The following is a 14,298-nucleotide window of genomic DNA, read 5'->3' on the forward strand; positions in this document are numbered from 1 at the left end:
GAAGGGCCAAGGGAAGTGACGCAAAAAACAGATGCATGTTGTTACGTCATCATAAAGCGCCGGTAACATTTTTAAAGTCTTTGTCTAACTCGTAATTTTTTCGAAACTGAATTAATAATCTGTTATTTTAGCAACTTTAGTTTTATATTTTCAATAAATTACTTTTTCATTATATTGTTATATATTATATATATTGTTATTATGTCACTCACACATACTAACGTTTTAAATGTAATTTCATCTTATGTGCTTTCATTTGAAGAAAATGTCACCCTTTTCTTCTTTGACATTAATGAGTATCATGTATCTGAATATGTGAGATTATATGAATATCACCATTGAATTGAAGGAAACAAATGTGTTATTTATGGAATTTATTATAATAGTGCATATATTTGTATATTATACTGTTTTATTTTTTGTAATATGAACAAAACGAAAACATGGGCAAGAAAAACAAAGGAAAAAAATATATACATCATACATTTATAAAAATGACTAAATAATACACAATATTCAAAATGTCGTTAATTTTTTCTGGTCCAAAAAAAGGAGAAGGCTGAAGTAAGTACCTTTTGAGGCCTATCCAGTTTTATTTTTTGTTACTGTTGTTTGTCGGTGCATTGCACCATTAATAAATGAGTAAAGAATATATATATATAATATCTCAAGGTCAAACACTTAATCTACATATGTACGTGTGACAGAAATGAACCTTTGCAAGCACAGTACACACTACAAAAGATATAGGTAATCTAAACAGTGTTATTAAAGAAATGAAATCTTAACTAAACTTAATATCTCAACGTCCTTGGTCATCATGTCTGACCTGTGAACAAAAAACAGTATTTTTATAGAAAACTGTACACATATTTATGGGATTCTTTTCAATGCAGCTTGGAGAGACTTTTTTAGAAATGTCTCATGGATCATCAGGCATCCAGATAAGTCATTTCTGTTTGTAGCATTCACCTAAAAAAGAAAACAGATCATAATAGACATTAGTGGATCAAACAATGTAAAAAACAACAACAACAGTCAGATACTATACACAGTGCAATTAAAAACACTTACAAAGCTGCCATATTTAGTGAGGATAGCCAACAACATTTTGGCAAAGTTCACAGACTTTGTGAATCGAGGACCCTGGCGAACCAGCTGTGCAGTCAACTGGGTGAACAACTCTTCATTCATATTAGGCTGCAAAGCAAACGTGATACGTCAGCGAAAAAAAAACTATTATGACTATGTGATCAATTTTTTCTAACCTTGGAGTCCAGCAAGGTGTGTATAATAGAAAGCATCGGCTCGCTCCATGATATTTTGAATGTCATTCTGGAAGGAAAATTAGGTAAAAATCAGCAATAATTTTACATATTACGGGGTAAGTTCATTTGCAGAGCTGCTAGAAAAGTCAATTTCTCTCACAGATTAATAAAATACCTATCTAGTACAACAAATTCATACATGTTGGCAGACCTGAGACCTGCCAACATGTACAAACAAACTGATGAAACTTACAGCTCCCACCTCTGCAGATGACTGGTGGATAGTAGGCAGCGCACCAGGATTTATATTAAGATGTGTAGGAAAGCCTGCTTTTTCACAAATTTGGCCTGCGTGAAGTAGTGCACGCATACACAAGGCAGACTCATCTAGCTAGTGGTAGCTAGGGGACACCTTTTACTGTTATAACATCATTAAAAAGTTTATATTGCATAACGGAGGACCTTTAAATGTTTTGTCTCACTGAAGCACTAGAAGCGTGTAGTGGGAATCAAGGCAGCCCTCTATGAGCTTGTTCAGGAGCTCAGCTTGTGCACTCCCTAAAAAAAAAACAATCAAAATTCAAACTATGCTTCAACTATCAGGTGTTCCAGCAACTTTTGCATCAAATGCATGTACCGGTGTTAACAAATCAACTTTGTCTCACCTAAACTCTCCTCTTCGAGAACCGGTCCAATCAAGGCGTGGCACATTGATCTCGTGTAGCGGCTGCAGAGTGACATCACAACGGTCACCAGGGATCTCGAGGCCGGCTCGGAGAGGGACAGGACCTGCTCACAGAGATGACCTGTTACCCTGACAGCCTCACACTGCTGCACAATTGTGTACATTCAAGTTAATAGTGAGCATGTACTGTACTGTACCTTGTGCAGCAGGAGATTCTTGATGAGCGTTGTTGCCGTGCTGAAGCTGAGGTCAGGTGAGAGAGCCAGTATGCTGCTGCAAAATTTAGGTAGAGTCTGCTCTGCTAAGTCGGACAAACTGAGCATGGAACACAGCACCGCCACCTTTCACACAAGAGAATATGTCCAATGAGCTGCTTTTTTGCTCTATGGTGAATTACTTGAAATACAACAGAGTGCTGTTCTATACAAGTGAAAGTGTACAGAACATACTTGTTTGGGGTCACAGTTATTCAATATTTTAAACACGTCTGTAGCGCTCTGGTCCCACTGTAAAAACATGAAAAATAGTCACAGCGATCATAAATGTGCAGTATAACAGAAATACACACATTTTTTGGTTTCTTACCTCTGTCTGGCTTTCCAGCAATTCCTTGATTTGGAGAGCAGACACCTGAGCAAGGCCATAAAAAGACAACTTATGTTTAATATGATAGGTGTCCAATAATAATATTTCTCATTTTACAGAAAGAAATTCTGAAAAAAAATGTTTAAACTGATATACATGAAGCCATTCATCTTTACCTTTATATGTTCAGGCAGAAAATCATGGCTGTTTTCCTGTGCTGGCACTTCACTTGGAGCCTCCCCCTCCAATTCTTCTGCCACCTTCAAACAAGTGTTACAAAGTTAATGGTTCCCAATGTAGCAAGAAGTGTGTCCACAAAACATATTTCTCCAAATGCAAAAAGAAATTGTCCAAGCTAGCAGACATAAAACCATGTACCTTCAGGTGATCAGGCAGATGATGATGAGTGTTTTCCTGTGCTTCTGCCTGCATATCCAATTCCTCCACCATCTCCTCACTAACCGCTTGTTCTTCTTCACGCACATGTCCCCCACTATCTTCATCCATCTTCACTCGCTTGCTCTGTTGCAATATTTCCTCATCTGACTCCTGAATATCAAAGTTACCCTTCCTTTTCTTTCGTGCTCCTAAGTCCAGCAAAGAGGGCGCAGTCTGAGATTCCTCCATTTCAATGCTGAAGCACTCAGCCCACCCTGCAGTCGCGCCATCCAATCGTTGTGACAGCTCCTCAAGTCTGCGGTGGCACACTGGTGTGTACAGGTGCTCTTCACCGGGGGAGCCTAGATTTCTCTCCAGTTGTCTCGTCAATGCAGTGACCCAAGAACTAGGACTGTTGTCCTGACTGAGGCACTGAAGTAGACGGAGGACAGTGGCTTTGGGAATGAGTGAGTGGATCAGGTAGATGAATGTCAACAGGTTTTGTTTGAACAATGCAGGAAACAGGCACACCAGGGCTTCTCTAGAATGAGTGAAAAGGGGAAATGGTTGAAGTGTAAATAATTCTGGCACAGTACAGCAATGCTGTACTCTTTTTTTATCTATCTAACATTACTTTAAAGAAAAGTACAATAAAAAAATATCAAAAATATACGACAATATATTGTATTTGACAAGAAATCTTGTCACATTTTAATCTCGCAAGATCTTGTGGCACCCATAGCTTCTAACATGCTGTATATTTTATCCTCATAATATTACCACTTTATTCTTGTAAAATTGTGATGACGATTACCACTTTTTCCTCTCTATAGTATAACTTTATTCCCTTAATATTTTGATGTTATTCTTGTGAAATTAATGAATTTTCTTCCAGTTTTGTTTGTTGTTCCATTTTTTTGTATTCCTGTTTTAATAGTATTTTTAGAATGTAACGCTTCAAACTGAAAATGGCTCCTGGGTCACATTTTGGACACTCCTGCTGTAACAGATGCCATCAGTTTGCCGATAATAAGGTTCCAGAGGAGCCAGACCTGAGTGGGATGGACAGAAGAAAGTTAAATTGCTATGTCTTTGTTGGTGTCATTCACCAACACTTACACTAAAGGTACGTAAATCGGTTGCTCTATATCATAGAGCATCCGATTTACGTACGTTACCATAGAATCTATGGTATTCTAAAGTATTATGGCCATGCAAACTTCCATGCTGTTCCGTAGCCTTGCATTGCTCTAATGCCAGTTGTTGTGGGGTTTATGTTTTTCATATTTGCAGTATTTTTCTTCAGCTTTTGATTATTCATTTTGCAGCATTTATGTGATTGCTGTATTCTTAATTTGCAGTATTTGCCCCTTGCATTTGTTTTAGGTTTTGGATCATTTGTGCTTTGCGCGTTTGGATGTTGCTCTGAGTTTGCCCGTCAGCCACCAGCGTCGTCCACCTTTTGCCCAAAAGCCAGCTGGGATAGGCTCTAGCCACTGCATAAAGAGGTATAAAATGCGGATGGAAGCTATTTTAGCTCAGTTGGAAACTAAACACCAAAAAATAAGAATTTCAATCAGTTGTCAATGGAAATGGTAAACGGAAGTCCTGTTTTTAACTTCTCTACTCAGTATGGGAAACAAGAGGAGCTAAATTTTAAATCACCTTTAAATAAAGTGAACGGAAAACTACTTAAAATCGCCTTTTTCGGCAGTGACTTACACGGCAAGAGGCTGGTCATCCTTCCCCGGGCAGATGATTTCGTCTCGACAAAGGGTTTCTAACAAGTTGGGCCATGACAAGTCGCGGTTTGTCCGCTGCTGTCTCCGGAAAACATCCAGTGCCCTGCAAGCACCGGAAACTCCAGACAGCAATGACCGGACCAACACCTTCGACTGCCCGTCAAACCGACTCAGACAAGATTTAATGTTCATTTTGAGCAAGAGAAACGGTATTAGAAGTTAATATCGCAACTCCCTCCACATTGGTTTATTTTTCTTCTTCGTGAGGAGGAGGGATTAAGCGCACCGCACCGCCACCTCGTGGTCAACCAACTTGCAACTGTACAAGTAAATTATGAGCATGACGAATTTTGAGTGAGACAAAAATGTGAAGCAAGGTTTATTTTCAGTGTACGAGTACATCATGTTTTAAAAGAAATAAAAAACTAACATCTCAAGGGTTACGCCGAAACTAGGGAACGGTGTCATGATTAAATCAAGGCAGGAATCCTCACTAGAAAACCATAAAGGGGTACAGTACACTTTTTTTTTTTTAATCTTTAGACAATTAAAAGACCATTCACACACACCACTTTAAAATACCCATATATCAAATATTCAGTTCTGAGCACTCAAATCTAACAAGAGGTATAGAAGAAAATGTACAATCTTTGTCAATGTTTGAATCACTATGGCTGCAGGAAGTTCTATATGTATTAAAAAAAAAAAAAAGTGGGGGTGGAGGGGAGGCATAATGGAAACACAATCCTTAGAATTTGTTAGACTTGTCCTGTCAAGACAACTTGCATTACTTTGGAGGAGGAACATGTGCACAATTCATTTTTAACAGTCCACTGCAGCAGGTCAGTTCAGATTAGTTCCTCTGGTTGAAGCAGGTCAGTGAAATCACCTGCACTAGTTCGGCCTCACATAACCCTGCATAGTACATGGCTAATACCCTTGCCTACGCCATAAATTGTAATACTGGCCCAAGGGCAGGAACAGTTGTGTTTTTACAACTGCAGTGACAATTCTTTCTGGCCTATTTCAGTGGTTCAAACACTGAGAAAAGAAAAGAGATCAGAAACCGTACTCTGCAAGGTAAAAAGGAATGTCAAATTCACTGTCGCTGTCGTCACCGTCGTCGTCATCAGCACCAAGAAGAGTCATGGCTATGAAGAAATTGAGCAGGTCAACGCCATCATAGTCATCATCGTCATCATCGTCGTCATCATCTGTGTTGCACTAGTAAGCAAAATACACGTTAAATTTGTGTTTCACAGTAGCCAGATTAGGGGGGGGGTTGTGTAATATATACCAGAAATGAGCCACGTCGTGCAGATTTGTCATGCCGGTAAAGGCACTCCGTCTTGAAGGGGCAGCATTTGTATCGTGCATAGTAACTGCAGCTTTGTTTACTATGAAGTTGAAAAGACAAGGGGGTGTTAATTTGCATTTGCCATCCATTCATATTATCCATCCATCCATCCATCTTCTATGCCGCTTATTTAGAATTGATTACAAGTTAGTTTCAAATTCAATCTGCCACTATACAAGTGAGTCGTCTGAAGTAGAGTCCAAGTGTTCACACAGTACAGACTGACAGAGCCATGACTTGCTGCTCACAATGTGTTTCTACTGTGATTGGGGGAACATTAAAAAAAAAAAAAAAAAAACACTATAATGTATACACACAACTCAAGTATAACTTGTGTTACGTTGTCTTTAAGCTATTGGTATTTTTATAACATGCGGTAGCTTTTGAATTCTTATGTCAATACATTGTGTATTAACTTCTAAGCAGGAGGTGGTCTGCACCGAAGGTGTGACAAGCATTTGGCGAACTCCAGCAATGTATCATCGTTTGATCAGGCTCTCTCCCCATTAGGGGGTCTTGAATACATTTGAACCTCTTTCCTGAGACACACTGGCACCTGATGGAAGTTTGCTTCTTTTGTGGTGGTTACTGATGTAATTAATTTGCATGTGGTGAGGTATAAGCTAGGGATGCTCCGATCAGGGTTTTACGCTGCTGCTGACATGGATTAACTGTACCTTTTTCAATTTATGACAAGTGCTATTGGCCAGGGCCACCGTTAGACAATTCCAAGGGCCACTCCAAATAGGTTATTATTAGAAAATAAACTTTGTTGGACAGTTATTTTTGTACCATTTGACACAAACCTGAATTTAATTGATGCATGTTTTGGAGTAATACGAATAAATGGGAAATAAATTGTTTACAAATAGTTTTTTGAGGAAAAGACATGATATAATGACGAGAGCTAAATTGTTCAGTGACACTTAAGTTGGTACATACCCGGCCACCGTGATATCCACTTCCCCGTGGGACAAAAACAAGCTCCAAACTAACCGCATTGCTTGTTTTAAAAACAAAATGTCACTACGGTAAAAGTTACATTTGGAGTCCAAAGACGAGAAACTAGGTGGATAATTCTAGCTGGCAAGCTGCCGTCAGTGACTGCTAGGCAAAACGTGTAAACAAAGATGCAAGAAAAGTCGTACGCCGATAGGTTTGATAAGGGTGTGATCAAACATGCTTGCATCAATCGGTGTAGCCGGTGTCAAGCTGTCAAACTGAAACCATTGAGGTTTTACAGACTAGCGTTGATTCGTAGCAATACGGAATCAAGATCAGCTCAATATGGGTGTTAGGAACCTTATGTGACACAGCACACATGCACATTCATGTCCGGCCATCGGTTTCTGTGATCGACTTTGATAGGCATTTATTGTCATATGCTGTGTTTTTTATGGAAATCGGCCGATGTTAATTGGTTTCCAAATCGATCAAAGCATCCCTAGTATAAGCATTTGAGTGGGAAAGCCACTATTGGACAGACATCTGAAGACCACAATACTCTCTACATGTTACTGTATCTGTTCCCTTTCAAAAGACAAATTGTTGAAGTTTTGACTTTATTTCAGACACTTAGTTAGGGGAAAAAAAGAGTTTATCCCTACAACACAACCATCTAATCAAGAAAATATATGTACAGTCTTCAGGGAATATAATACTCACTTATCCCCCCCGCCAAAAAAATGATTTTCATGAGCAGAATTTGTTTTATTTTTCGCTCACCCTAAACTGTTCACTCTGTCATGGTAGGATATTAAAGTCAATTGATTTTGCCTCTGAACTGAAGTTGTCTAAGGTTTGAAAGACATTTTTCCCCTGTTCTAAGAGAGTTTTCAAAGTGAGGTTGCAATTACAGCTCTAAAATGTGTTATTTTGAAATATCTTTACTGAAAAGAGAGCAAAGAAAAAAAAGTAAAGTCAAATCTTTATAAATAAATAAAATGCAGTTTTCAATGCAGTCGTCTGTGGCGGGGCTCCTGCCCGCCCCCCTCTGTGCATGGAAAAAGGAGGGGCAGAGCAGATTCAACAAACATGAAGGAAGCAACAGAGGAACTGGTCAGTAAAGAAAAAACAGTGGCTTAGCAATTTAGAGATACAGTCAAACCTGTCTTAGCGGCCACCTTTATAGAACGGCCACCTGCCTATAGCAGCCACTGAAAAATCCCCCCCAGCCAATTTACATGTTATAGACCCTGTGTATAGCAGTCACCTGTCCAACGCGGCCAGCGCCCACCCATTTTGTCTCCCTTGGTCAATATCTGACTGCATATAGCGGCCAAATTACCAACTCAAGTAGAAGCTTCATGCACGAAAAAGTTTTGTTTTTCAATCAATGAAGCCGTCGTGTGTAGACTTTAATTACTGAGTCCTAGCTCAGTCACAATCATTCACAAGATCCACACAAACTGTCAGTTGTTCCACATAAAAAAGCCGTCTTCTTTTGAGCTTGCTATTTCCTGGTCAAACATGTAACTTTAAGAGCATTTGCACCAAAACATTACCACAAAGTAGGCTGGGAACAGGACATGCTCCCAGCGAAGCTACAATAATAATAATTAAAAAAAAAAAAAAAAAAAAAAACATACGCTAGCATGCATGCGGCAGCGGGAGCAAAACTGAGTTCGGTTGTACTTAATTGAAGTATTTTAGAATGCACTCACGTTATTTTTCATCAATCCTCATATATTTTATTGAACGCGGCCACCAGACAGCAGCTCAGAACACACACACACCTCTCAGCATCGTCTCTCCTTCCTGCTTGCCCACAAGGCAAAGGTTAAACAAGCCCCACTACATAGCTGTCCAGCCAATGCCTGTAACAAGTGACACCGTTTATTTCCTGGTGTGTTGTGGGGAAGGAGAGACTCACGTCGCCGATGCACTTTAATGGCTTTATTAACAGCGGAGAACACTGCAGGACTTTACATCCACGCCAACATAAACACACTTCCCAACCCTCTCGAAACTCACAGCTAGCACTGAGCATAGCTCTCCTGCTCGGGACGCCCACCGTCACTTCCCGTCACTTCCTGATGAACTAAAGCTGTAATGACACTGCCGTATAAAAAGTAAAATATTAAAAACAAGCGTAAGACATTACTAGCACAGCTTTGTTCTGTGGGTCGTGGATATATTCTATCAGTTAATATTAAGCCTCTAGCTTCCTTTTAGTAAGTAAAAACCTTGGCTATGATTGCACTACATTGTCATGTAGACCTACAAAGTACACTTGGAAGAACAAGAGGTGAATAAATGTATTGCAACTGATGTGAAACTGATGAGGGGTAGGATTAAATAAGCGTTGCTTCTTCCTACTCCTTTTTGGACATGCAAAATTGTGAATTGTACTATGTGATGTGCTACTGTTTGACTCATATGCATGTTCAGGATTAAAACCATGAACCATGATAATAAGCCTAGTAGTGCTGTACAACTTTTATCCGCAGTCCGCAGTGCCCTCTACTGGTCAACATTATTATTATTTTTTTTTCCCCCTCTACTGGTCAACATTCAAACTGGACGCCAACCTGTCTATAGAGGCCACCTGTCTATAGCGGCCACTTTTGCAGACTCCCTCTAGTGGCCGCTATAGACAAGTTTGACTGTACTTTGGATTCAGAGCATCTGATGAGCAATAAAAATAAATAAATTTTAAAAAAAATGGCTGTCAAGTGTGAAAGCACTACAAATCTTTCTCACCACCTTAAAACTTGGCACAACGTCCAGTATGAGGAGTGTGTAGTTGCACGTTGAAACAGCCCCGACTGCACAACTACAAAGCTCCTGCCACAACACAGCTCATTGCTTGCTTCTTTTTTCTGTTGGTTCCTAATAAAGTGCAAAGCGGTGTGCTATTACTAAAGCGGTGTCCTATCACATTGCTAAAGATGTGGTCCTCGTTGCAACGTTCGAAAAAAAAAAAAAAAGATTTAAAAAATTTTGAAAACAGGGGTGTCCAAAGTGCTGCCCGGGGGCCATTTGCGGCCCACGGCACAGTCAAAAAATTTAATATAACAAGGAAACTTGTTTAAAAAAAAAAACAAACAAAAAAAAACACTTTTCTAATAAGAAAAAAGTTGCAATTTTATTAGATTAAACTTGTAAAATGAGGAAAAATATAATTTTATTATCAATGTTGAAAGAAAGGAAAAAAAATACGTTGTTTAAAAAAATAGTTATGAGGAGAAAATTTACAAGAGGAAAGTTGAAATGAAATTGTTGGAAAATTTTTTTAAAAACAAAACAAAAAACCCAGCAAAAACAGAAAGTTATAATCGAATGAAGAACAAAAGTTGCAACTCTTATCATGAAAAAAAAAAAAAGGTCCCTTTTAGTAGCATTTCATCTATATTACAAAGCTGAAATGCAGTTTTTTCTTGAGCTACATATAACATCTTAGCATATCTCTATGTGTTGGTTTACAAAACATCAAAGTGGCCCTTCATCCTTTCATTTTTCAGTACGTGGCACTCGCTGGAAAAATTTTGACACCCCTGCTCTACTACAAATGTACAAGGAAGTCAGATACACTTGCAAAGCCCGATGCAGTTGACAGGTTCCTGGCACAAAATCTTTTAAAAAGGAATAAGGACATGCTTATGTCTTTAAAAAAAATGTTTACCTAAAAAAATTGCTGACATTTAAAAATTTCCTCAAACTTTCTTTTTTTTTTGGTGCTTTTGGTATTAGCTGAGGATTTTAGCATAGTTAAAGGTTTGTTATAACAAACATTGATTATATTTGTACTTTTTCTATATGTATTTAAAAAAAGATTGGCCTTTCATTTTAGCTGTTTTATGTACGATTTTTTTGATGGGCACCTTGTATGAAGCTTTAAAACAAGGCCAGGGAACCTACAGCTCGGGCATTTCTTAACGATAATATATTTTTTAAATTTTTTCCCCGCTGACATTTTTAAAAGTAAAACATTTTAGGAATTAGTGTTAAAAATAACGTTCAAAATATAAAAACATTATCATGCATTTTAATCCATCCATCCATTTTCTACCACAATGCAGGTGGCCAGAGCCAATGCCAGCTGTCCTTCCCATTGTTTCCGGGCTATACACCAAAACGTGATTATTATTGGATAATGTGGTAGTCGAGTAAACTTCCCTCCTTTAATCAAATAGTCAGCTAACCAATGCATGGCAAACCCTTTTGGCAAAGAATATGGCGAAAAGATAGATGAGGAGTTCTGTGCATAACCATGCAGTACCAGAAGTCACATTAATGGTCAGCATTATTATTATTGCTTAGCTTCAGTATATAACATTTTAAGAAATAATTCAGAGACTTGTATTGTAAAATTGTTGGTCGTGCTTAAAAACGCAATCATTTAGTTGTTTTCATCCATCCATCTTCTATGCTGCTTCTCCTGATTAGGGTCGCGGGTATGCTGGAGCCTATCCCCAGCTAACTTTGGGCGAGAGGTGGGGTACACCCTGGACTGGTCGCCAGCCAATCGCAGGGCACACATAGACAATCATTCACACTCACATTCATACCTATGGACAATTAGAGTGTCCAATCAACCTAACATGCATGTTTTTGCAATGTGGGGGGGAAACCGAAGTACCCGGAGAAACCCACGCACACACGGGGAGAACATGCAAACTCCACACACACAAATGCCCAGAGGAGATTCGAACCCAGATCTTCCCTTTCTCCTGACTGTGTGGCCACCGTGCAGTGCTGGTTGTTACCAGTGTTACAAAATATTATATGGCTATCATGGAAATACATTGTGTGGCTTTGATGACTCTCTTAAGACACAAAGGTTCCCAACCCCTGCTTTAAAACGTCAAAAAATGCCCCCATGTTAAGTATTTAAGTTTTGGAAAAGCAGTTGAGTAGAGTTTCACTGTGCCATATACCGAAAAGCCCTGCTCTATACATTTCCAATCCTGCACCATAACATGTCAGTCACTACTCGAGCTCAAATGTCCCAGCTTACCTGAATTTCTCTTTGAAGTCGGCGATTAGACGTTCCTTGGCTTGACCTTCAACCCAGTATTTGTTGGGCACATAGAAAGCTGATCTCACCCTGCACTGTGGGCAGGTCCTGAAGCAAACACAAATGTGTCATATCTTAGGGGGTTTTAAACGTGGATTGATATGATATGGAGACGTACTTCACAACATCTGGCCCGAGGTCCTTTGTTTTCCTCCAGGTCATGATGCATTGCAGGCAGAAGGCATGACTGCAGTTGGGCAAGATTCCAAACATCTGGTTTCTGGGATCCATCTTTTCATACACCTTGTCCATGCAAATGCCGCAGGTGACATCTCGACTCTTGAGGAAAGCCTCCGACGTTCTGTTGGAACTACAGGCTGCAGCAGCACCCGCATCGTCAGTGGCCTGGGTGGTGCTCTCCTGTCCAAATGTCTAAAGACATTAAACATCTCTAGCCTATGGAGGTTCAACTTTACTCGCAAATTAAGTGCACACAAACCTCTTTGCTATCATGTGCAGATGACCGTCCTGAGTTCTTAGGTGATGCTCGGGAAGCAGCATCTGTAGACATGTCAAATGGGAGAGACGTGAAAATCTGATGTGCAAATGTGCACTTACAATAATGAAGGAGGACAGCAAATACATTGCGAGTGTTCCCCAGCGCTAAAGTTCCCAGTGTGTGAAGTGCCACGCTCCCGCCTCGATGTCATCGCAGACATTGCTGACCCCCTCCGGTCAGCTGGCGGTTGGACCATGGAGGAGAGTGAAGACGAGGAAGATGAGGAAGATGAAGAGGAGGAGGATGATGAGAGGAAGACTGTTGGTACAGCCCCTCTTCGACCTGCACCATCCGCACTACGTTCCGGTTGAGGGACATGGATGTACCTGGTAAAGAAATGCAATCCTTGCTCAGAAATGCACATTACATCCTCTTTTATGGCACAACTGAACAAACAGCATGTTTTATTACCTGCAACGTTCACCATACCAGCATCCACCTTTCTGAAAGTACCTACATATTTGAGATGACGGCGCAGCGGGATACTCGTGTCGATAATTGCACGTTGAGCCATATCGGCATGAGCCATTTATGAAATATCTGTTTAAAAAAGAAAGCAAATTAACACAGATCTTTTCATAGTGTCTAAGAGTGAAATGTGCAATTAGCAACTTTTAATGGGAATGAGCATTTCAGCTCCATCCAGACGACACTACATTTTACACGAATGCAGGCAAAATCAGCACACTTTGAGTCATATTCATTGTTAAAAATCACAACTTTGAGCTAGATGTACCAACTAAAAGGTGGTTACATAAAAACTATAAAGTTGCCCCGTAATGCACGTTGAAAGTACACGAATTCAACACGTATCTTTCGGCTTTGGGATCCACCACTCACGTTTGGACATAAAGACCAAAATGTGTCACTTCATTGTAAGAAACTGAATGTATGTTACTGTAAAATCACAATGGCTATGTATCTGGGCATTCTTGGTAAGCTCTTCCCGCTTCCAAACACAAACACCACTTCCTCCATGATTCAAACGTTTAATAACTCCCGGAAATCCAAGCTCCACCCCTTAGCTGCGGCTGCAAGTTAGCCCACTCTAAAAAGGCACAAGTTTGGATTTTAAGGCGGCTGTCACTCGACATGGGTGTCCGAACGGATCTGTGGCAAACCAAACGTTGGTAGTGAATAACACCCACAAGGCAAACACTTAAACCGCTCATCATCTTCATTTCCTTGCAGACATTTAACCCCACACAACGCCATGTTGACAAACCTCAGTCTCAACTTTTAGTTTCCGCTTTGAAACACAAATCATCTACAGCGATTTTGTGGCGTAAGACGGTTGCTTATCTTATCGATGTTATAAACTAGCATACAACTAACTTTTCGCTGAAAGTGCGGTGTCTCTAGCTTACCTACAGATACTCCCGCTACGGGCTGAAGACGAGTGCTCCATGTCCGAATCCACCCTGCGCGCGTGCACGTGCGCGTGTGCCTTTACGTGTGAGTGTGTGCTGCTGCTGTGCAAGCCGCCCGGCTTCCCCCATCCGACTATCTTAATAGTTGGCAGCCGGTCTCTTTCGCCAATTAGCGTAGCGACGAGCCAATAGAAACGTGACGTCCACCTTTGAACGTCACCATTTGCAATCTAGCCATATGACCTTTTATCTTTTAAAAATACCCTGGGACGTGCGATCGAAAAGCCTCATGACCAACAGCAATGTCAGCACTCTTTGTATTAAGAATAACTGAGGGGGTATAAACAGTTTGTGGACGAGATATAATTTCTGTACATTTCTGAAGATCATTGCAA

At 40.1% G+C, this 14,298-nt stretch overlaps 2 protein-coding genes across 4 annotated transcripts; both read right to left on the bottom strand.

The window, feature by feature from the left end:
- Positions 1-393: 393 nt before the first annotated feature.
- fance (FA complementation group E) lies at positions 394-4,926 on the bottom strand. Of its 2 annotated transcripts, XM_054781530.1 has the most exons (11): positions 4,639-4,926; positions 2,917-3,457; positions 2,715-2,798; positions 2,539-2,583; positions 2,403-2,459; positions 2,151-2,294; positions 1,934-2,057; positions 1,751-1,826; positions 1,269-1,335; positions 1,075-1,200; positions 394-972 (listed from the first exon to the last, which is right to left on the bottom strand). In XM_054781530.1, exons 1-11 carry the CDS (start codon positions 4,848-4,850, stop codon positions 874-876), a joined length of 1,575 nt encoding a protein of 524 aa, XP_054637505.1. In that variant the 5' UTR covers positions 4,851-4,926; the 3' UTR covers positions 394-873. The 2 variants fall into 2 exon arrangements, 1 of the variants encoding a protein (XP_054637505.1); XR_008572015.1 differs by lacking the exon at positions 394-972 and having other exon boundaries at positions 1,123-1,200; positions 1,522-1,826.
- Positions 4,927-5,022: 96 nt separating this feature from the next.
- Positions 5,023-14,023, bottom strand: mkrn4 (makorin, ring finger protein, 4). Of its 2 annotated transcripts, none has more exons than XM_054798781.1 (8): positions 13,901-14,023; positions 12,945-13,073; positions 12,618-12,859; positions 12,474-12,535; positions 12,153-12,394; positions 11,975-12,082; positions 5,956-6,055; positions 5,023-5,882 (listed from the first exon to the last, which is right to left on the bottom strand). In XM_054798781.1, the coding sequence occupies exons 1-8, from the start codon at positions 13,939-13,941 to the stop codon at positions 5,718-5,720; spliced, it is 1,089 nt and encodes a 362-aa protein (XP_054654756.1). In that variant the 5' UTR covers positions 13,942-14,023; the 3' UTR covers positions 5,023-5,717. The 2 variants fall into 2 exon arrangements, with proteins under 2 accessions (XP_054654756.1, XP_054654748.1); XM_054798773.1 differs by having other exon boundaries at positions 12,153-12,406.
- Between the last annotated feature and the right edge of the window lie 275 nt (positions 14,024-14,298).

Source organism: Dunckerocampus dactyliophorus, chromosome 1, assembly GCF_027744805.1.
Source record: "Dunckerocampus dactyliophorus isolate RoL2022-P2 chromosome 1, RoL_Ddac_1.1, whole genome shotgun sequence".
NCBI classification, from domain to species: domain Eukaryota; kingdom Metazoa; phylum Chordata; class Actinopteri; order Syngnathiformes; family Syngnathidae; genus Dunckerocampus; species Dunckerocampus dactyliophorus.